This window comes from Coenobita brevimanus, chromosome 76 (assembly GCF_032717465.1).
Source record: "Coenobita brevimanus isolate Jiangsu-jjx chromosome 76, ASM3271746v2, whole genome shotgun sequence".
NCBI lineage: Eukaryota > Metazoa > Arthropoda > Malacostraca > Decapoda > Coenobitidae > Coenobita > Coenobita brevimanus.
The window spans coordinates 26,496,966-26,522,376 of NC_137029.1; the positions used below are offsets into that span (position 1 = coordinate 26,496,966).

The following is a 25,411-nucleotide window of genomic DNA, read 5'->3' on the forward strand; positions in this document are numbered from 1 at the left end:
TGGGATAGAAATTTTCGAACTAAGTTGGTTAGAAAAAGACCCTATAAACTCCTTAGAATTTGAGATTTTACCTAAGCTGAGTAAAATCGTCTGGTGGCAGCAAGAAAGTAAGAAGCACGTCACCCGGAGTCATGGGATTAATGAATAAGCATGAACACCCGATCCCCAAATTTACATGGTCTGACCTTTGACACCAAAAATCCTCTTAAATGGCCTTTGTATAATAAAAAAAAATACCGGTAATTAAATAAATAATGAAATGGAAAGTGAAAAAAAATGGTCCTTAAGGTATCGTATATGCCCAAGGAACAGATCTACCAAGTTTCAGGAGAATTTGGGAAGTAATAAAGGAAAGGCACCAAACTTACAGGTGTTTGGAAGAACGAAGATAGAAGAATGAAAGAAAGACGAATGAAATAAAGAAATGACACTAAACTAATAGGTGTTTAGGATAAAGAAAAAAGACAATGAAAAATAGGAAAAAGAAAGAAGATAGAAATACGTTAGGTCTCCAAACTATGGTGTGAAGACCTAATAAACTAGACAATAAATCTGAATAAAATAAAATCCCTAGAGTGAAGGGATTACAATACAGAGGAAAATCTAAGCCATTGGTACTAACAAGCCCGCCTCTGGAAAAGATGCAAAGGTTTGTTTATCATTCCACATAATGATAAACAAACAAACCGTATACCCGATATTTTGTTTACCTGACGGGACACAAGCCTACAGAATTTGAAATTAAAATCTGCCTAATCGGGTAATAAGAATCTGTAAAAACGCTCAAGCAAATAATTCGAAAAAGCAAGTATAATAGGGAGAAAAAAATTATTACCTTTCTCAAAAGTAGTAGTAAGACTTAATAATAAATAACCCGAACGAAGTAAAGGAAAAAAAAAAAAAAAAGAGGGGGGACTAGACCGAAACATTTCACTACAAAAACTTTATTTTCCCTATTTTGTTTAATATTTCCAGTTACTGTCGTTCAGCTTAGGAGAGACATTCCGAACTGGAAGGCTTGGATATTGCAATCATTAACCCCTTCATTACCAGGTCATTCTCCTTAGTTAAGTAAAAGCATCTGGTACCGGTGGTAAAAAAATGCAAGTAAATAATAAATAAATAAACAAATGACGTCCTAGATCTGAAGGGGTTACGGCAGAAGAGGCCAGTTATTCCTCTATGACCGCCCGTAATTAATGTTCCTAAGGGTGTAAAATTTCTAAGCTCTCTTCACTTTAGCTTGGCCTAGAACTGTCACTTTAATGCTGGTCTGTAACAAGAGATTAACACTAGACTTTGGAGCCAGTCACAAAGATGTACAGTATTATGGAAAGGATGTGGAAACATAACATTGTCTTTTTACGCTATGGAGATTCGTGGAAAAAGGAAAAAATCGCTGGAAGCCATATCAAACGAATAAGGCGTAATCGATGTGAAGGCGTTGAACTAAATGGAATGCAAGACCTTAACTTTTATCAGTCACTTATGGAACGCCTGTCGCTGTTTGGTATGAGTGAGGCCAGCAACGATATAGCAAACCCAAGCACGTCCTCTCTTCGTTATGGCTATCTATCTATCGCCGAAAGAGCTGGTCACAAACGAATGGCCTTCATGTCCCCGTGTCCATTTCTATCTGGCTGGCCTCTCTCCAGCCCACACCTTCCTCTCCCATACACCTCTCCACCCCATTCCTCCATCTCATCATCATCACGCGCTTCAGATATTGTTGTAAAAAAATTAGGTGCTCGGCATCCACCCTGCATTGTAAGAATTAAGCATACAAGTGTAAATTTTCCCTTCCCATCAGCATACTATCGTTCTCTCTAACACGAACGTTTTCTTTGGTGCCTCACCTTCGATCAACAGAGGTAAGGCATGGGAGGGAGAGAGACCGTGGAGGAACTATATATTTTTCTTGTTTTTCCGCCAGTGCCTTGTATCTGTCCTATCCACAGCCTAACCCCCTTATAAATCTACCCCTTTCTCCTGTGTTTAGAACTCTCAGGCTCCCATGACTCATTTGAATAAGGACGTCTGGCATTAGCTGGAATACAGTACTAAATTTCCCCCGCAGTTAAAAGTGACAGTACTAACACACACTTTCTGCAGAATAAAATCGTCTAACGTTACCTGGGATGAAATACTAGAGTTGTCCTAACCAAGAAAGGGTTTACACAGGAGGGAATTCCTTCCATCGTAAATGGGACTCCCCTTTTCCAGAAAGCCTACACGTACTGTCTAACACGCAAGGTTTCATTTTTTCGGTAGCAAGGGTCAGTGACAGGATGAGGACGCGAAGTGTAACCTATTGACTTGTTCTATAACGTAAGATGTTTATATATGATTTGTGTCATACATTACGAACATCTCTTCCAACACAGTTTGGTGGTAGTCTTCTCCAGTAAACCTTTCGTTTTATTCTAACATGAAAGTGTTCTTTGCTTTGGCAACTCATCAATGACACAGGAAGAGAGGGTGAGATGCTGTGAACTGTCCATAGGGGAAAAAAAAAAAAAAAAAAAAAAAAAAGCCCACACGATCCCCTTCGAGGTACTGGGGCTCAAGACTAAGCTATCGCAGTCCAGTGCATTTAAGTGTAGATTATGGCCCAAATAGACATAGATGACCAGCCACCTCTTGGGGATTGAACCCATGCAAGGCCGTAACTCTGACTGCGGCGTTCCAAGCACTAGGCCGTTGGGTGCATTTACCTAGGTTATTTATTAATATTCATTGCAAACCCAAACACTCTGGGGAACGATGAGTCGCTGATGCCTAAGCAAGGTTGAGTAGAATATGACAAGCAACCCATTATTTGCAAACAGAGGTTGAAATAGCTATCACTGACACGGTTCAACAAATATTCAAGGATAACGAGTAATACACTGATTTTTATCTCAGATTCTTATCATACAGTAATAGCCCAAATGCTCTGGAGAACGTTTTTGTTGGAGGTCAGATCGTCATCCAAACTTTGTCTCCCCCTTCTTTCAGCCAGACTACCGTTCTCTCTAACACGTACGTTTTCTGTTGCTCTGCAGTTGCACGGAGTGAGTAAGCAGGCGTGGGCGACCCTAGGACACAGTATGTCTGCGTCCGATTCACAAACGCACGATCAATTATTCCTCTCAAGACTCTGACTTTTTTTTTAAATATAGGAATAAAATACACGTAAAGATTCAGCATTCTTCTCTCTCCTATCTTTCGTTAAAAAAAAAAAAAATGAAAATATCCCCCATAAATCCGGACTGTTATTTTTTCAGAAGGAATAAGAGACATGCAAAGATTATACATTTTCCTCATCATACCGGCAAAATCAAATCAGAGCTGGGGCAGAAAAGGAATCGCAAATTTGTCTGTGCATGTCAACCCAAGGTCTTTAATAGTATACTGATATTATGTTCTTGTGTCCCCTTCTTAAAGCATGAATGGCAAGCGTTACAAGTACGTTTTCTCTGGTGCCTCAGCTACGACCTGAGAGGAGGAGGAGGAGGAGATGATAACGATGATGATAATGCTGGGGATGATGATAATGAGGATGATCGATGAAACCCAATAGTACAGAAATGAGAATGGATTTCCAAACATTCCACAGCCGTTCACAGTAACTACGAGGACGTGCTTATAACTAGGTACTGTCTTTTTCCAGCTCAGACCACATACACCCAAGAGTACTTGTGGGGAGAGAGGGATCTGGGGGAACTTCGACTATAGCGAAAAGTATTTTGGATGAGGAACTGGTACTCGGGAAAATCAGACTGCATACTTTAATGACACGTGTAATAAATAGGTATAACGCAAGCCTTCTTTATCTATTTCTTCTTTTCTTTTTCTTCAGTGGGGAATCGTGGGCGGATCCAAGGGCGTTCTAGGGTCGTGCGAACTTCATGGCTCACGTTAACCCTCCGGCAATGCGTTTTTCATTTTTCATTTTTTTTTTTTTTTTTGCATATAACTTTTCGTCTTTTTCATCTTCCACCTCATCATCAACATCATTCAACTACAACCAGCTAATTAGGGATTTCGAGTGTAAAGCATATCGGATGGGGGAATATAATTTTTTTTCCCTTGTCATTCATGCATCTATTTTCCTTCCTCCTGCAGTTACGACCAGCGTCACGCCGTCAGTGGGGAGTCGTGGGCGGATCCAAGCGTATTCCAGGGTCGTGCGCACTACCTGGCCCACCTCAACCCTCCGGCCATGCTCATCATGCGCACTTCCAACAAGGACGCTCACGTATACCGCTGCAGGGTAGACTTCAGGAATTCCAACTCAAGGGTGGCCTGGGTCAGATTAAAAGTTATTGGTAAGTGTCCCTTCTTTTACTCTCTTCGTGTACTATAAGCGACATGGAAGGCTCGTTACACCTCTTCCTTGGCGATTTGTTCTGTTTACTACACCTTAACGTTCTCTTGTATGTTGTTGATATCGCTTTAATACCGACATAACCTGCAACAGTAACGTACAAGAGAATAGTGAAGTGTAATTTGCATAAGATATCAGGGAAGATGTATTACGTAATTTCCAAAAGCGACTTTAGAATATGATCCCTTGACTTGACATGGAAAACTTATCGCCGACTTGGAATACTGAGATTTAGCAAAAACTAAATGTGTCAAAATGGTCATCGAGCAATCCAGAAGCATTAATTTTGACTTTTTTCTACAATGGATTTTTTTTTCGAGCCACTTTTTTTTTTATCATTATTATTACTATGAAGAACTCCATTTCCTACAAACTCTTCCCTCTGAGACAAACAGTTCTTCTAATGCGCCCTTCCACAGTCTTTTACGACCTACCATTCATTTTTCCACGAACTTTTCCTTTCCTATGGACTTTTATTTTACATGCCATTCCTCTTCTCCACTAATTTGGCTAGGAACCCTACCTTTTCGACGCACTTTCATGCTACAAACTATTCCGTTACTCTATTCATTTTTCAAAGAGACATTCCTTACCTGCTCATTCCTACTGTATGTAACGAACCAATGCTCTTCATTATTCACCCCCTGTCTCCATCACTTCCGCTCTCATCAACTGCATAAAATCGTTTTTGTAACAGCAAGAATTATACTAGATCAAAAGTACTCAGAGCACAACTACTCCGCCAGAAATCTGACCTAGATCTGTTATCGATGAGTACGGTACCAATATCGAATAATTTCTTTCCAAACTCACACATAATTATATATTCCTAGCATTCATGATACAACGTCGAGTCCTGAAATTTGACCCAGACCTTTGATCAAAGCACACCAAAATTAAAACCTTGCTTACCAGACCAACACAAAACTGCAAATTCTGATTCAAACTGGATCGATCATCCAGGAGGGAATCGCATTAACCCAATTACACAGGTAAATCAATATATACACAGAAACGGACTGACAGTGTTCGGCGTCGCTAATAACATCCTTGAGCTAACGTGGATATCTTAAAGGGTAGTTAGGATTTATTGTTCACATAATGCCACTCAGGGAAGAACGACTAGTTATTGTTATCTAAAATGACAGGGCTACTTGGTCTATACCCGAACTCCTGTGCTCCAGATTAAGCAATAGAGCTGTAACGTTGTGAAGGTAAGTATAATAATGGTTTGGGTGAATTATACCACGTTACTGAAACTATGTGTATTTTGAATCTTCCATCTGATAAACTCACAGAACTATGAAATGTAAGAGACACGAGGCAATGTTCTATCCACACATCTGGAAAAAAAAAAAAAAAAGGTAATGATGATGATGATGATGATGATCAGTATGTCAGAGGGAAGGGTTAGGATGCAATATTAACTTTTCTTTGAATCATTCTTTCTCTTCTTACCCCATCGAATTATCTTTTCCTACGGACTATTCTCTTTACTGCGAACAATCTATTTCTCATATATGATTTCTAATGCTACGAACTATCCTTCTCCCATGAACTATTACCTTTCCTAAAAACTATCTTCTTTTCATGACCTACTCTATACCCCTGATTTATAGTTTTTCCTAAGACTATATTATCCTACAAACTATCCTTTTCTTGCGAACTATTTCCTCTCCTACAAACTTTCCCGATTGCTACGAACACTACACTTCCTCCGCTCATGCCATTAAATATCGGCTTATATTTCCTTTCCAAACTTAAAACATTTTCCTGCAAAATTATTATATTTCTCTCACTAGAAACTCTCTCACGTCACTCACATTTAGCTAGCCAGGCAGAAGTTAATGCAGGTGAGGCTGGGAGGGTGTGGAACGTAGGAGACAGACAGGATGGAGGGGGAAAGTGGAGGGAGCGGATGGTGAGGAAGTGTAGGGGGTCTGGAAGTGAGGCAGGGAGGGTCTGGATGTGATGTAAGGGTGTTGGACGAAAAACAGGATGGTGAGGGACAATGGGAGGGGCAGATGGTGAGGAAGTAAATTTTAGATAGAAGAAATTTCGACTTAAATAGGCAGGTAGGGTCTGAGTAAGAGGCGGCAGTGTAGGTAAGGAAGGTTGGAGGGGAACAGTGAGAGGTTAGAGGGGGACAGTCAAAAGTTGCAGGGGGACTGTGAAAGGTTGGAGGGGGACAGTCAAAAGTTGGGGGGAGACTGTTAAAGGTTGGAGGGGGACAGTCAAAAGTTGGAGGGAGACTGTTAAAGGTTGGAGGGGGACAGTCAAAAGTTGGGGGGAGACTGTTAAAGGTTGGAGGGGGACAGTCAAAAGTTGCAGGGGGACTGTGAAAGGTTGGAGGGGGACAGTCACAAGTTGGAGGGAGACTGTTAAAGGTTGGAGGGGGACAGTCAAACGTTGGAGGGAGACAGTCAAAAGCTGGAGCGGGACTGTGAAAAGTTGGAGGGGGACAGTCAAAAATTGGAGGGAAAGGTTGGAGGGAGACAGTCAAAAGTTGGAGGGGGACTGTTAAAGGTTGGAGGGGGAGTGTCAGAAGCTTGAAGGGGACAGTGAAAGGCTGGAGGGGGACAGTCAAAAGTTGGAGGGAGACAGTGAAAGACTGGAGGGGGACAGTGAAAGATTGGAGGGAGATAGTCAAAAGTTGGAGAGGGACAGTCAAGGGTTGGAGGGGGACAGCGAATGGTTGGAGGGGGACAATGATATGATTAGATGGTGGGGAAGTAAGGAAAACAGAATGGCTTGGAAGTAAAGGAGAGCCTGGAGGTGAGGTAGGAGGGGGAGCGGGAGCGGGGAGAAGCTCTTCGAGAAAGTGAGGCAGTGATGTGGGAGGAATGGCGGGATGAAGGGGGCAGTGTAAGGAGCACATGATGAGGAAGTAAGTTAGGCAGGAAGGTGTGGAGGTGATGCAGGTGTGTTTAGATGTATGGTAGGAAGGTCTACAGGTGAGGCTTGGGAGGCTGGAGATGTGGTAGGGGTGTATCAGATGAGCTGGATGGACGGGACAGTAGAAGGAGTGAACGGTGAAGAAATGAGGTAGGCAGGATGGTGTGAAGGTAAAGCAAGCGAGTTTAGAGGTAAGAAAGGGGGTTTGGGAGAGGGGCAGGGATAAATGAAGGGACAATGGAAGGAGAAGATGGTGAGGAAGAGAGGTAAGCAGGATAGTGTAAACGTGAGGCAGGAAAGGTCTTGTATAGAGTTGGTGTCTCCTCAACCTGGTGTCGGAGGGGCGAGGCAGGCTGCTGTGGTGTAGGAGGTGAGGCAGGCAGGTGGGTGTGGCGAGGTGAGGTTGGTGCAGGTGATCAATACTCCGCCACGCTCCTCACCCTGCCTCACCCTTCACCCTGCCTCGCCACCCTGTCTTACTCAACACCCTGCCTATCACCTCACCCTGCCTAACCCTTCACTCTGTCTTACTCATCACCATGTTTTATTACATCTCGATTATTTTCCTACTCCACATACTCATCACTCTGCCTCAAAACCCTACGGTACCTCATCCTCTTTCTGCCTCTCATTATCCGCCTCACCACCCCGCTTCACTCAGCACCTTGCTTCACCACCTGCCTTACTCATCACTTTGTCCCATTCATCAATCTGCCTCATCTCCACCTTGCCTCACTCTTCATAGTTTCTTATCACCCTGTCTTATTCATCGCCGTACCTCATTACACCTTGATCACTTTCCTACCTCGTTTACTCATCACACTGTCTCACAACCCTATCTCACTCCTCACCCTGCCTCACTCAAAGCCCGCATCACCAAGGTGTCTCACTCATCACCCTGTTTCCTTGAACCTTAAATTCATCACCCTGACTCACTCACCACCCTGCATCACCTTGATCCTCTTATCACCCTGCCTCACCCCTTATCCTGCCTTAACACAATGGCTCACCCCTCACCCTGCACACTGTCTCACTCACTTATCAACCTGCATCACCACACCTTGCTTAAGCACAACACCGGCCTCACCACACCCACTTCACTCATCACCTTGCCTCACCACACCTGTCTCATTCATCGCACTGCCTCACTGTACCTGCCTCACCAATCATACACCTTCACATCTGCCTCACTACACATGCCTTGCTTTATCACACTGCCGCATCAAACTTCCTTCAGTCATCTGAGAAATACAGGTTCTCTCTTCATTCCTTCAGTCAGCTCAACACACTACCTCATTTACCACCCTTCCTCTCTCATTATCCTTCTTCATTCATCACCCTGTCTCGCTCACCATCCTGACTCACCCACCCCCTACTTTACTCACCACCCTGTCTCACTCACCACCCTTCCTCATGCACCATTCTTCCTCACTCATCACCCTGCCTCACTCCTCACCCTCCCTTACTCACCACCCTACTTCAATTGTTACCTTCTTCAATCATCACCCTTCCCCAACAATCACAGTCTCAATCACGTTGCCTCGCTTAAAACCCTGCCTCACTTGTCACCCTGGCTCACCATCTAGCCCCATATTCACCTTACCTCATTTATCAGCCTGGCTTACCTCTCACTATGCCTCACCCTGCCTCATTTATCACCCTGCCTAACTCACCTTCTGTCTCGTTTATCACCCTGCCTCACTCCTTACCCTCCATCATTGCCTTGGCTCATCTCTCATGCCTTACCGTGCCTCACTCACTCATCACCCTGTCTCACCACACCTGCCTCACTCTGCACCCTACCTCACTCACCATCCTGCTTCATGACAGCTAACTCACTCATTCACCTGCCTACTTATCATCCTGCCTCACTCACCACACTACCTCACTCACCACTCCGCTTCACTCATCACCCTGCCTCACCACAACTCAATCACTATTGCTTCATCACACTTTTCTCACCTATCACCTTGCCTCACCTCACCTCACTTACAACTACTGCCTTACTTATCACCCTTCCTCACCACACCTGCCTAACTGATTACGGTACCCTGCCTCACCACACCTGTCTAACTCATCACCCTGCATCACTCATCATCCTGCCTTACCACACTGGCCTCACTCATCACCCTACTTCACCACACCTACATCACTCATCACCCTGCCTCACTCCTATGCCTCACCACACGTTCATCACACACATGTAACGCATATATTGTTCAACATAAATTTATACTCATCATATGCCGCTCATCACAAATTCTTGTCGTCTTATGCTTCATTCACACACATCACTCACGTCATCAAATATCCAACGTCTGCTTCGTTATTCAATGCACATCCCACGTCATCATACATCACGCCATCACACGTCATCATAATTCACGCCATCACACATCACGTAGTCACACATCACGCCACCACAAATGACGCATCACGTTGTCACACATTATATATCAGTTCATCACACATTACGTCATACATTATGTTATCACACCACGTCATCACACGTCATACATCATGTCATCACACATTAAGCATAACGACAACACACATCATCACAAATCATGCATCACATCATCACTTATCACGTCATCACACATACATAACGTCATCGCACGTCATATAGGCTATTACATCATCCCACATTATAAGTCATCACACGTTTTACATCACATCACACGGTTTCACATAATGATTCTCGAACTGATCTATTTATTACTTTCTAACGTTACAAGTTACATTTCATAACTGTCACCAAAACTGTAATTTTAACAATCCACATCAGGCCCAATGCATAATCGACCCTTCTCCTCGGAACAAGAGTGGTTGCCAGAATTAACGTTTCCCAGTGCTGGTGAAGTACGCACTTAACAACATATGCCTTCCACTGAACCTGCTCATACGTCTAGAGGATTACCACTCTCACTGCACCTCACCACTCCAACATGATTATTACCTTTCAGCACTACCCATTCAGAAGTTCAGTGTTCACCAAAATCTCTCCTCATACTCCTTGGTGAACTAGCAGAGGCTGTGCCCGAGACTGTGTTATCTGCTGATCTTCATTATGTATCAGTCAGGGTTTTTACCTCACAATATACCACAGCCTTTACAGCAAAATCACCGCCCTGCAGTACTCGCAAAGGCAAAAAGTAATTCATTTAATATTCACCAAAATCGCCAATTCCAATGCACTACATACTAGACACACTCTATCCTTTCTACCTAACTTTGCTCATAAGTCTGGAAGATTGCCTTTCTCACAGTGCATAACAGACTTTTACACCAAGATATCGCCTTACGTAGCTACCCACCCAACCACTCATCACCACTGTCACTCTCTTATTCCACAATGCACTACACGCACTGGAAGCAAATTGTTCTTTCTAGTGAACTTGCTGTTAACTCTTGAAGATCGTCAAAGTCACAGTGCACTTCAACCTCTCTATCACTCACACCACTCTCCTCACAACACGCATTATAAAACACGCTCTTCTCCATATTTACTTTGCATTCATATATTTCCACGTCAGAGTAACTCGTTACCTTAGTCGCCACGCATATCATAACCACTACAATGAAAGAAAACCATTCGGGAGCCGAATGTTAAGCGCCTACCAGAATATGCTGTTGGTCAAGTCCAAGATTTTGGCCATATCTTGATACCCTAAAGGTTTCATATTGATAGCTCAAGCCGTTCATGAGATATAATGGTGCTAAAGGCGGGCGATAAAAACTAGTTGACCTTTGCCAACCATTCTGGTGACCTTGACTTTGACCCCGAGTGCACATTTTCGAACTCGGCCAAGATTTTGGCCACATCTTGACACCCTGAAGGTTTCATGTTGGTAGCTCAAGTCGTTCATGATATAATGGGAACACACACACACACACACACACACACACACACACACACACACACACACACACACACACAGAGGCAGGTAAAAACATAATCGCTCCGCCTTGTAAAGGCGGGCGATAATACTATAATACTCATCTGTTATCGTATGGCTTACTTTTTTTTTTCTTATATACTCTAATGGCCTCCAGAATCCTGAGTTAATTTTCATATATAAAGCTACTCTCACTCCATCAGGCGATTTCTTCTTTGCTGCCAGGACGGTTCAGTCAGCGCTATCAGTGTCAACCATGCACCATATATTCACTTCCTACCCCCACTACCACACCCACGTCCACATCAGTACTCAATCCTCCTCGCAACACAAGACACCGCTAAGTGTGTGTCGAGTGGAGGGCTATTTACGGACCACCCTGCATAACTCTTTCAGTTCAAAAAGTCCCCCCAAATCAGAGTAAAATCGCCTAGGGATAAAAAGAACATAAGACGCCATAATATAGATGGGGTTAACCACACTTTTTTCTAATGTGGCAAGCTTACCTCTGACCCAGGCATTATACGTTATCTTAGGAATCGCGCTGACCATCGTATTCTAAGTAGCTTTGGAGATTTCGTTTGCACCTATTCCCCAGCGATTTATTCTGCGCTGTTCTCTTCCGTATCCTCACGAAAGCTATCGATGCAAACTATGTTGATATTAAGACTATATAAATAACGTACCGGTGCATGAGAATGCTAAGGTGTGATCTGTTAAACAAGTCGCTAAGGACCAGGTGATACGAAGTCTCTTATGCCACTTAGAATACAGTCCTGAATCCCACCTTCATTTTGCCAATAACGTCACCTTCTGTTCTTCGTGTAATGACCTTCCCAGTTCTAGGGTATTCCTATTTAAAAAACTCCAACAATTTTACTTCTTCTTGCCCTCTTCTTTTCAACCCAGATGATTCTGTTGCTATCTCCTCCTCTGACAAAGTTTAACTCTCGCTCAAACATAGGCCTCTAATTCCACTTTGGACGAGCGTAGTACTGTGTCTCCATTCCCTAACCCCTATAAAATTTTCAGCCTGAGACCGTAATTTGCATTTTTAACCTTGCTGGCTCCTGACGATTATATTCAGCTTATGATATTCAGTACCGAATTTGGGCCGATAAATTATTCATCAACTCTTTCACCACTAGAGATCCTAGGTAAATCGAAACAAATAATCGTGTTGACGAGTTAAAGATAGTCATTTCTAACAAAAATATTTCCCAGACTTATTTCATGCTCTCTCTGGTTTCTCTAGTAATAAGGTGTAAGGTCCAGCTGAGGTCTCCAGCATTGCTCCCACCAACTGTGCTTCCCTGCTGACATCCCACTTAGGAAAACTTTTGCGCCTTTGTCTTTCAACTTGTATCTATCCTTCTTGGTGGAAGTTTGCTCTCATTCCGCCTGTCCCGAAGATGGGTGACCGTTTCCAACTTCTTCTCTTGTCCATTGGTCTTTTTATTTTCTTTTTAATTTTGAGGCTACTTTTATCAGCACGATTCTGAAGCATCATCCTTTTCATAAAATTGTATCAGTGTCAATATGCAATATGTCCATGGCCCTCCTGTAAACTCCGCCACTTCAGCGTAACTTAAAAATGTCAACTACACAACCTGAACGATGAGCTGTAACATAAGATTAACACTGAAATTTGGTGCCAGTCAAGGTGTGCTATGGAAAGGATTTAGAGCCACAGCCCTGTTATATTCAACCTTTGAACTACTGGAGGTAAGCTGGAACATGACAAATATCTCTCCCTCACATCAAAGACGAAATATAACAACGTTCTGGCAGCCCGTTTAGGCTTCTGGCTCTACTCCTTTTGGAATATTTATGAAGCTTATTACTGTGTTAAATATATCCGAAGCATGGGACAGAGTATGGCACAGATATATATATCCAAAATGACCTTGTACGCTTTCTCTACTTCCATCAATACCCTGATCTTATACGTGTTATCTTGATGTTCTGTTGCTGATGCTGTATTAGGTATTAGGTATCTCCTAATACTCGCCTTGATCTCATCACAGTCTCATACGAATACATCATGCCAGCTAACATATTATTTACTTGTTACAGGTCTCACACACGCGTTTAGTCTCTACACAAAACAAGCTATACTCATTACACAGGTTACTTATTCAGCAAATTACTTCCTACTTTCTACATTCATTACTTAACAGTCATCGCTCAGTAAACCACTACATCACTACTCACCAAACACATGTCAGTATTTACACACACACACACACACACACACACACACACACACACACACTTCTCCACAACCATAAAAAATCCCTCGATGTTCTACGTTACTGAATTTACGCAAATCAGCAAATTGTATGCATTCCTCAACAGTCCTGCTTCCACTGTTTTCGCCTCAGACTTTTCATACTCATGCCACTCTAAAGTCTCAGTCTCATACGTAAATGCAACTGCCATACAATTTTATTCAGATTAGGAGAGGCCTTCAACGGAAAAAGGGTTAAAAATAGTTTCCGATAATCCGTTCAACATTATGTCGATTTTCCTGTTGTATTATCGTTACCTTCAGATAATTGTATTCAGCTTGGAAGAGATCTGATGTAGTTTGGGGAAGGGATTACTGTTCTCCGCCTTTCAGAGTTGAGCACCAGTTCCCCTAATTTTGTAACGCTTGCTCTGACCTCTCATAAATCCATCGTGTTGAGAAACCACAGGGACATCATACAACCTTGCCTCACTTCAACATCGATACCGAGCCATTCACATATCCGGCGACCTATATACACTGAACAGCTGTGGGGACATCATATGCCCTTACTTCACGCCAATAATGATTCTGAACCACTCACTCAAACGTCAACCTATAAATTGAACACCAACAGGGTCATTATTACCCATTTCTTATTCCAGAATTGATATAGAACCACTCGCATAGATTTTCACTTACCCCTTACATATGCTTCGTTATTATCGTAAAGGCCCTTGACAGTGTTCACTATTTTTTTTTTTTCTCTTCCACTCCAAGAATACTGTACTACCTTCCGTAATTTCTTTCTGTTAACCTCGTCATGTGTCGGATCCATAAATGCCATAGCTTGTGTGTGTGTGTGTGTGTGTGTGTGTGTGTGTGTAGGAGAGAGAGAGAGAGAGAGAGAGAGAGAGAGAGAGAGAGAGAGAGAGAGAGAGAGAGAGAGAGAGAGTCTGCGAATTTGTAAGAGTGGGTGAGTGAGTGAGGGTCAATGTGCGTACATAACTGATATACATGTGTATAACTGTGTATGTGTATATGTCTTCGTGTGCATAAATATCTGTGTTCAAAGCGTGCGTTATGCATTTATTCCAGCGTGTGTACGTTTATGCTAGTGTGTGTATAACTGAAAAGGTTGAGGAATGTACACACAGCATGAACGTGAATAATCTATGAGTGCATAACATGAATCATACATCAGGCTTGGTGTCTGTGTGCGTGTGTGTGCTTATGTAAGTTTATGTGTGTGTGAGCGAGCTTGAGGCAAAACGTGTAAGAATATTACTGTACATGTATTAATTTCATTGCAGATATGTGTACACTCGTATATAAGTGTGTTCGTATGTCAGTGCTTGGTTGTGTGTGTGTGTGTGTGTGTGTGTGTGTGTGTGTGTGTGTGTGTGTGTGTGTGTGTGTGTGTGTGTGTGTGTGTGTGTACGCTTTTGAATAAGTGTGATTATGTATGTCCAAATGTATGTATCCGTAAGCGTGTATTTGTTACCAACATTAGGTGAAACTAAAGTACTGTACAGAATGCCTACGTATTCTATAGAATGTCTAGCATTTCTGGACAAAGTATGAAATAAGCTTATTTCATTCTGAGCTTATGTGCTTTATACACATAGGGATTTTAATAGAATGCCTATGTATTCAATAGAATGTCTAGCTTTTTTTTTTCTTTTTTGAAAGTATAATATTATTGACGACAAGGCTGGGATAATCTATGTTAAGTTTGTTAGGTTAGGCTGTTAGGTTAAGTAAGGTTAATTTTGACGAACGCTAAGTTATGTTAAGCGTTTATCTAAATCAACCAAACCTAGCCTAATCTAACCTAAACTTAAACCCAGATTACCCCAGCCTAACCTAACTGCAACCTAAATTAACCTAACGTAAATGAAATGACTGATTTCACAGAGTGCCTGTTTGCTGCAGTTTGGTCGTTTCACACAACGCCTAAAAGGAACTGTAATCTACAGAATACCTAGGAAATGTGTACCGATGATTTTGTTTTTACACCTTGTCTTAAAGTTCTAGGCATTCAATACAAAGACAGGATTCCTACTTTGTCGGTAACATATACAATACATGCCGGTGGGTGTGGGGGTGTGCTCTGGTATGCTTACGTTTCAACAAAGGGTGTACAGAGCCTCCTACGTTCCACGATATTTCTCCATATGGTCCGGTGTGTTGGGTAATTCTGAGTCGCTTACTATTCACTTTCATGCCAGCTGACTGAACTTTTATGAGTGACATAGCTGAGTGTAATATACCAAGCTACTGAAAAAATGCATACTGTACAGTGCTGTAAAACTGGTCGTCTGATGCCTGTATGTAACTGAGTATGTATGTATGTATGTATATATTTATGTATGCATGTACAGTATATATGTATGTTAATGTATATATGTATGTATGTATGTTATTGTAATTAAGTATGTATGTATGTATGTTAAGTATGTTAGTATGTTAGTATGTATGTATGTATGTATGTATGAATGTATGTATGTGTGTACAGTATGTATGTATGTACTGTACCACTCGGCCTGCACACACCTAAAAGCTCTACTTTACACTTTTACGAGCAGTGTTTTACAGGCCATGAAGAGCAACTAACAGGGCAGAGACATATGAGAAGTGACCCACCCCCACCCGATGTTTCATGCAAGGATATAGACGTGAGTTTATGGAGTTTAGATTGACGTTAAGACATGCCACCGTAGCCTACCCCCTAAACTGTCTGCCAGGGATGAAACTGAACCCAGATTAGACAAATGGGTCGGCAAATTCGCAAACCGACCTAATCGAAGGAAGGCAATAAGTTTTGAATCTTGTATTAATGCCTGAAGATACGGATTTCTGTGTGTGTGTGTGTGTGTGTGTGTGTGTGTGTGTGTGTGTGTGTGTGTGTGTGTGTGTGTGTGTGTGTGTGTGTGTGTGTGTGTGTGTGTGTGTGTGTGTGTGTGTGTGTGTGTGTGTGTGTGTGTGTGTGTGTGTGTGTGTGTGTGTGTGTGTGTGTGTGTGTGTGTGTGTGTGTGTGCTGCAATAAACGATGGTGTAGTTAGCCTGCGTCTGGGCCGGGTGTGTGTTGTGGTGGAGAGCCCTTGCTGCTTTATGTGTGTTTTATGTTATCTGGGGTTTATCTTGCACGTTTATGGCAAGGAAATGTGTGGCTGTGTGTGTTTGTGTAGTTCCATTTTTGCTAGTGTGTGTGTGTGTGTGTGTGTATTAATATGTGCTTGCTTGCTCTTATATGCGAAATGTAGAGGACTTCTGGAGATATTCAGCAAGTTTATCATACAAAGAATTCAGTTAATCCCTCCAGTCCTACGATGCATTTTTAACAGTAGCCATCTTACCAATAGACGATTTTACTCAGCCTAGGAAGCATCAATGGTCGAGAATTGTCTAATGAAGGCTCTATCTAACCCCTACAGCTGGAAAAAAATATCTCCTAATGTGGATCAAATCGTCTGCAGGTAGTAAACGAAAAGTATAAATGATGTCATGCGTTTTCTCTTTATTATATTAATAATTTTCTGACGTCCTTTGGCAGTATACCCTCAACCAGGCTTAAACAGACCAAAATTATTTCACACACAACCTCTCTTTCCTCTCTTCACCTGAAAACTTATGCAACGGTTTCCCCTTTCCCCCAAACACATACGGTACGTGACATTTCACACCTTCACAGTCCTGCCACACATCATACCCACACCCACACCTGACTTGCCACACATGACACCCACACACACACCTGACCTGCTACACACCAAACCCACACCCACACCTGACTTCCCACACATAACTACATCACAGACACAGTTCACACACTATTCACCACACTCTCACACAGTGCAGTCCCGTCATCACCATCTATCCTGAGCACATTCACTACTTTCACTGCCTATTGTTTTCTCCGACAAGGAGAGTAGGCCTATGTTTTCACCCTTTTTGTTTGTTTGTTTGTTTGTCTGTTAGTAGGATTAAAATTTTGTTTGTTTGTTTGTTTGTCTGTTAGTAGGATTACTCAAAAACTAAAAGAGAGATCTGGACCAATTTTTGTGGGTAGATAGCCCATGTCCCAGGGAACAATCGATAAATTTTGGGGACCGATCCGGATTGTATTATAGATTCTGGAACCGGAAAACACTTTATGTGATACCCTAATCAGTGACGAGAAAACCTAACCCAGTGGTATGAAGAGCGGTTTGGAAATTACGTTGCCCTTGTCAGAGAGATGCGCTCCACTGAGTGCCCCTCCAGTTTTTCATATATTCCTCTAATATTCTAGAGTTATACGAGCCAAACTAATTTCAAAGGGCTTCTGTCAGGGCTGGGATGAGTTTCAGTTTTCTGTTATGTATGGAATTTGACTCTAAATTCCAATTCTGCGCCTCTCCCTCCCTCCTTTGTCTCTTCCCTGAGTCGTATAAGTTATATTATGACAACACTAAATGTGTTGGACGGTGGGTTGCAGTCACTGTTTTAACACCAGTAACATTAGAGATGCAGCGATATACAGTAGGGTCATCATCATCTTCATCATCAATAATTTTCTGACATTTTTCCCACATGAAGGCGAGATGAGGTACGACCCAGAAACAAGTAACGAGGAAGTACGAATGTGGAAGAGCTCTCAGCAACATACCTAGTGCAATGGGCCACACAGTCAGCCATATATCATTGAAGCCCTCAGAATCCTGGATCCATATCACAAGCCTAACCATCTGAACATATATATTTTTTTTTACCTGCAGGACTGAGCGATTCCATGACAATAAATCAGTAAGAATAAATCCAACATAGCGTAACAGAAGGTTATCTCGTGGGTTGAGTACGGTCTTTGAAAACCCTTGGTAAAAGTCGATAATATTTACACACTTAGGAGAGGCTTTTAAAAATTTAGGGTTAGACATAGGATTCATTAACCTCTTCAGTACATGGACTCGTATTCTTGTCGGTTAAGGAATCCCCCTAGCACCTCTTCCTTGGCGATTTACTTTTGCATAAGTTTACTTCATATCAATCTCTATGTTATTTAATGCTGAGTTAAGTGATATTTGATTGATTTAAATGACACAGAGGAGTAAGGAGTCAATTTTTTTTTTTTTTTTTTTTTTTTTTTTTACCCCGTGTCCCCATTTTTCGACAAAGGTTAAGGCGTTGTCCCTGGGTAGAGGACTTTGGTTTTGGGGCGTGTAGCATTTTATGGCCGGATGCCCTTCCTGATATCTACCAATGATCCTTGGGTGGACTCTAACCTCCGACCCTTCGGTCAAAGCGCTCTAACCCACTGGGCCACGGCTGCTACAACCTGCTAGGTGACAGGAAAGCGTTACCTCTCCCGGCAAGGCAGCTTACCCTGGCGCGGAGCGAACACACGACTCTTCGGTCTCGAGTCAGGCGCTCTACCACTGAGCCGCCAAGCAAAATAAATCGCCTAGGAAGAGGTGTTAGGGAACTTCCTTAACAGACGAGCATACGGGTCAAGAAATGTTTCAAAATCAAGTGCAATCGTCTGAAGGCAGGAATAAGAAAGTGAAAAGAACACGTCATCGCAGTGAAAGGGTTTCTAGAATTATTTTGACCCAATACTGGTGCAAATTAAATCTATCGAACGAGAACGACATACATTTGCACAGCCGATAGATGCAGTAAATATCACCACACAAAGAACGGACGTGGGTACACAGCTACATTAACATTAATATATGCATTCACTCACACGTACACACAACCTTTAATTATGTGAATCCATTATTGTACGTACAGTACACATAGGTTTGATTACGTGCATGCATTATTGAAGAGATGCTTATATATACTACGATTACATACATACATGTATGCATTCATACATAAATACATTCATAACATACATACATACATGCATGCATACATAAATACATACATACATATATTAATTCATTTACATACATAACATACATGCATGCATACATAAATACGTATATATATATATATATATATATATATATATATATATATATATATATATATATATATATATATATATATATATATATATATATATATATATGTGCATGAACACATACATACATACATATACACACAGATTAGGAAGTATTTTGCCTACTTTCTTGTGTGTATGTTTTGTGTGTGCATGTGCGTGCGTGCATGTGAGATCATGTGCATTTATACTATGCACGTACACTCGTGTGTGTGTGTGTGTGTGTGTGTGTGTGTGTGTGTGTGTGTGTGTGTGTGTGTGTGTGTGTGTGTGTGTGTGTGTGTGTGTGTGTGTGTGTGTGTGTGTGTGTGTGTGTGTGTGTGTGTGTGTGTGTGTGTGTGTGTGTGTGTGTGTGTGTGTGTGTGTGTGTGTGTGTGTGTGTGTGTGTGTGTGTGTGTGTGTGTGTGTGTGTGTGTGTGTGTGACTGATCCAAAACTGCCGTGCTTGTGTAGACCCGCGAGATCCTCTGCTTTCCTTTCCTCTAACCTCCCTCTCCTCCCTTCCCTTCCATTTTCTCCCTCGTTCCCCTCCCTTCCTTTCGCTCCCTCTACCCACTCCCCTCCCTGTCCTCCCCCTACCCCTCCCGTCCCTTCCTTCCACATCCCCCCCCCTCTCTCTCTCATTCCGTCTAAGGTGACTTGTGACTCTAGAAACCACTCAGAGTTCACACCGCCACCACCAACAATAATATTTATGATTTTATCCTACAGCCGTATCCGAATCTACCTCAAAATCATTATTACTGTAACTATTCTCGGATTCACTGCCCACCTATCCACTAGATTTCATTGAAGTCCGATAACAACTTACTGAAATATCTTGTACACAAACAGACAAACTGCCCAACATACACAGGTGAAAACAAAACCTCCATGCAAGTTTAGTGGTGAAGGGAATTTAGGTGGAATTACAATACTAAATCGCCATGAAACAGGTAGTAATGAGTCTTTTAACGGTAAATATGGTCTCGTTTTTTATAATAATTTTCTCGGTACTTCCAAAAGCCTATATCATGCTAACCCGAGACCATCTTGTGGTTAGAAATAGCTTGAAATTAGCAGGCTCACTAAGAGGGTTGAATATAATCGTTCAATCATCATGTGTTGGTAAAAATAAAATAAAAATGTTACCAGATCCAAGGGGTTAATCTCGCGAGAATCCCCCTGCTTCACCCTTACTGAACCCCTGTGCTCTGGGGAGAGGCAAGGGACAAATGGATTAATGGTAGTACCTTAGTTTCCCATATTGTGCACCCTAATGACTCTGTTTGCTCCGCTGCGGACGTGTGGACGCAAGTGGAGGTGGGAGAGAGAGAGAGAGAGAGAGAGAGAGAGAGAGAGAGAGAGTGTTCTCCCCTCCACATTTCCCTCTCTCAAATTCTCCGTTTACCTCCACCCTCTCCCTCTATTTCTACCCCCTTTTATTATTTCCCTCTTTCTTTTTCTACTTCCCTTCTTTATCTGAGTCTCCACATTCTTCCCTCCTCTCCCTTCTTTTTCTTTTCCGTTGCTTCTTCCCTTCCCTTCCTCTTTATCTCTCCCTTATCGCTCTCCCACTCTCTCTCTCTCTTGCCTCCCTCCCCCCACTTCGCTTCCTTCCCTTCTCCCTTACACTTTCATCTCATTGAGTTACCGAATTACCTCCCCCCCCTTGATTTCCTTCTCCCCTCTTCCTCTTCCCTCGCTTCTTGACTCTTCTTATTCTCCTTCACCCACTTCCACCTTGCCCTTCCTTCCACTCCTCCTTCATTCTCTTCTCCCCATTTCCTCTCTTTCTTAAGGCTTTCTCCTCATACTATCCTCATCTCTCTCTTCCCACTCCACTCATAATTTACACCTCCCCTCTCTGTCTCTGTCTGTCTCTCTCTCTCTCTCTCTCTCTCTCTCTCTCTTTCCCCCATTATGTAAATCCGTGGGCTTCCCCCATGCTGTGGGAGACCACTGATGGATGACGCCCCACACGCTCACGCACACGCACACACACAGACACACGCAAAGACAAATATACGGTACATACACACACAACCACAAATAAACGGTACACACACACGCACGTACATACATCTTCCAGCACACTAGCACGTGCATTCACATATTTCCTGGAACACACATCCAAATATACAATGGTTGGTTCAGATAGATAGATAGATAGATAGATAGATAGAGAGAGAGAGAGAGAGAGAGAGAGAGAGAGAGAGAGAGAGAGAGAGAGAGAGAGAAACGAAGAGAGAAAAAAAAGAGAAATGAGAATGAGTGCGTTAATGGGAAAGAGTAAAGAATAGGCATCAAAACCACCATTTCCCATCCACCCCGCACACACACACACACACACACACACACACACACACACACACACACACACACACACACACACACACACACACCAAAAGTTGAAAAACCATCGACATTTCCGTGCGCTGGCTTTTTCGGTTCTGTCCTAGGTTGAGTGGCATGCGAGGAATCCAATGAATGGCCAGATCGCAATATTAAATTATTTCTAGTTATAATTCGACAGTAACATGACACTAACGGAGGTATAGTGACTCGTGGCACTGCGTACGCGGAAGGGATGGACGCAAGGCAATACGGTCAATGCAATCTGTCTACTCACCAAGTGACTGAGGGGGGTGGTGGTCGAGTGGTTAGGGAACTGGTCTGCTATTCGAAAAGACGCGAGTACGATCCCTGAGTGGAACAGGGAGCGGTATCATGGTTGGATTTTAATTTTAAAAATTAGAAAAAAAAAAAAAAATGCTTCCATCCTTAACCTGAACGTCACAGTCCTAATAAGTATGGACGGTAGGTATCTGAGCAGAAATCGTGACATGTGAAGGTGCTTGGCGCGTAGAAGAACTCTTGGGTCTCGGCCAAGAGTTGGAAACACAAACACGCTTGTCCCTGCCATCTCTTCCCACCCCCCTAAAGAAAAGAGGGGTAAATCATGGGCGTATCCTTTTTATTTTTTCTCCTCTTCAACAGACGTAAAATTCATCCTGGTACAAAAGTTTGCATACTGTTCCACTGCTACTACTTCACACTAGGGGCATGTCCGCGATTATCCGTCGTGGCGCATCATTTCAGAGAGAATATCTATGGGCAAAGAAACATCAAGTACCTCTCAACTTGTGAGTATCAGTCATAGAAGACGAAAATGAGGGACAGAAATGGTGAAAAACTTGGCGAACTTTTGTTTCCGACTGCGTAATTAACAATTCACCTATATACTTAAAAAAAAAAATATCCTTCCATATATCACGAAATGTTTCAAGAGTTCCTTGATACTCGTAATATTTTTCTTTCATTTTTCTTTTATCTTCTCATCTTCTCCTCTCCCCTCCATATCAGCGTTATGAGCCGAGGATAATCACCCAAGAGATGACCCCTCCTATGACCCTGGATACGCAATTGTCACTGGTGTAGTAAAGCCAGTTTCATCATCATCATCATCATCATCCCAATACTTAATCCAGGTGAAAAAGATGGGACCCTAGACAGGATCCACAATCATCACACCATCATCATCATTCCTAATCCCAGCGAAAAAAGGTGGAGATAGGATTCACACTCATCATCATTAGCATCACTATCATCATCATCGCAGCTCTTATTAGCACTGAAAGGATGGGGTGAGGTGGAATCCAAAAACATCACCATTATCCCAGCCTTTATTTAAACTTACAGAAAGGTGGTATGTAGTTTTCTCTAAGCCGAATAAAATCGTGTACAGATAATAAGAATACATAAAACACACAATCACGGGATGCAAGATATTATTTTTGTAGTTTCTCAGTCTTTGTCATTTATCACACACGTACCAATCCTTCAGAATATCCCTGCCATACAAACTCTACAATATGCCTCTCCCATTGTGCCTCCTTGCCGCCCAGGTTGTTCAGTTATTATTACATTTTATCCTTCTGTACTCCTCGTAATTGTATCAAAATTTATCACCCACTTTAACCCTGCTACATTTCTCTCCTACATTCCCTCCCAGGTTATATAAGGTACCTCATGTGTTATATCCCTCCATTTCTTCTTACATCTGCATATATATATATCATTACTTCTTTTTCTTGTTACATTTTCATACACTTCTTCCTATCCTTTACCATTTCCCTCCCGTACTAACCCTGTCATATCCCTATCCCACAGTGCCTCCTGACCGGGTTGAGATCATCCCCCACCACTCCCCCGTTAACCCAGGGGACAAAGATGATGTCGTGTGTCGCGCCGTAGGGGGTAAGTACTGGGGGAGAACTGGGGGACTGGGGAATCTTGGATGATACACTAACTGTAGGAAATATGGAGGAATGCTGGAGAACTAGGGGAAACTAAGGGAACTTTAAGGAATGGAAATGAACTGGGGAAAATTGTTATACACCTGGGGGAAGTCTGGAGAACGATAAACTTGGGGAACATAAAGGGAAACATAGGGAAACCCCAGAATATTGGAGAACTGGGGGATCTGAAGGAAAATTAGAGGAAATCAGGGGAATGGTGGAGAACTGGGTGAAAAGGGAGGGAAAATAGGGGAAACCTGAGGAATGGGGGAGAACTGGGGAAACTGGAGGGAAATGGGAGAAAAGTGGGAGATTAGGAAGTACTGGGGAATGGAAGAAAGCTGAGTGACCGGGAGAATATAGGAGACTAAAGGAATATTGGAAGAGTGAATGATGATGACTAACGGACGATGGATGACGATATTGGTAATGATGGTGACGATGGATGGCGATATTGGTAATGATGGTGATGATGATAATATTGATGATAAAAATAATAACTAATCCAGAGTCTTCACCTGACGGAATGTGAATACTGAAGAGTGGTTGCATGACATGTAATGATTCTTAATTATAAGGAATTAATCCCTCTGGTTACTAGTCAAATCAACTAGTAACCACTTGAGCTAAAAGGTCAAGGAGCTCTGCCAAGTTAGAGCAAACGCACTAAAATTCCCCTCGACCTCCCTTTCTCTCTCCCAGGTGACCCTCCAGCCAGCGTGGTGTGGGTTCAGGGGGGTCAGGTGGTGGACCCAAACAGTACGGTGACAGGGGACGGCACCTTCAACAGTCTGGAGGTGCCCGCGTCAAGAAAGGACCTCTCACTCCCCTTCACCTGTCAAGCCTCCAATAACGACGTCACTAAGCCTGCCAGCGCCACCTACCTGCGCAATGTTACCTGTACGTTTTTAATTAGTACCTTCTCGAAGTATCACCTGTGCATGTTATTTTTTATCTTTACCTTGGCGAAGATTTCCGTTAGCAACCACACCTGTACGCTTTCATTAAACTAAGTTCACGTTAATTTGGTGAAGAGTTTCATCCATTTGTAACCTATTTTATGTAGGCTTGATGGCAAGATACAACAATACTACACTCTACAGCCTTTCCATAGCACTTTCTCGAGATTTGTATCATATTCTAATATTAATCCCTTGTTAACTTGGCACTGCAGATGGAAAGATGGTAATTCTTGGCCAGGTTAATGTGATCAGAGTACAGCAGTTTAAATATTGTCAGCTACTTCGCTTTTTAACTTGTAACTTCAAGTCTCGTGTTACACTATAGATGTTGCTAAGAGCAGACCTAGACTCTTGTCGACTAAAAACAATTCTATACAATTTCCTTCAGGTGGACCAGTAAGTGTGGAAATAACCTCGTCTGAAAACCCGCTGGTGGAGGGACGAGAGGCCGAGCTTACCTGTACGGCCAAAGGAAGCAACCCACCTGCCCAGCTTACCTGGTATAGGGATGGACGCACCTTACACGCTCAGCATATCAACGTGAGTCCCGTAAACACACACACACACACACACAAAACTATTCATTAACACCACTTCTCCAGTGTCACTGAACCCTGAAGCTAGCTTAAATAACAATGTGCATTTGTATGAAGAAAGCACAACCCTAGTATTAATCTTACGTAAACATGTCCATAATACTAAGCCCTTTACAAACATCCCATAGTTCATATCTCTCTCCTCTGAAAAGTGTACTATGCATACTATTGTCCAAAGTCGCGGTTTAC

At 42.5% G+C, this 25,411-nt stretch overlaps 1 protein-coding gene across 1 annotated transcript in view; it reads left to right on the forward strand.

Annotated features, from left to right (window-relative positions):
* LOC145408203 (neural cell adhesion molecule 2-like) overlaps positions 1-25,411 on the forward strand; it is a 684,210-nt gene that overhangs the window by 584,249 nt on the left and 74,550 nt on the right. The window contains exons 4-7 of the mRNA XM_080278958.1: positions 4,108-4,310; positions 23,537-23,623; positions 24,367-24,564; positions 25,015-25,166. Of these exons, the coding sequence (XP_080135084.1) occupies positions 4,108-4,310; positions 23,537-23,623; positions 24,367-24,564; positions 25,015-25,166 (640 nt within the window). The remainder of the gene's footprint in view (positions 1-4,107; positions 4,311-23,536; positions 23,624-24,366; positions 24,565-25,014; positions 25,167-25,411) is intronic.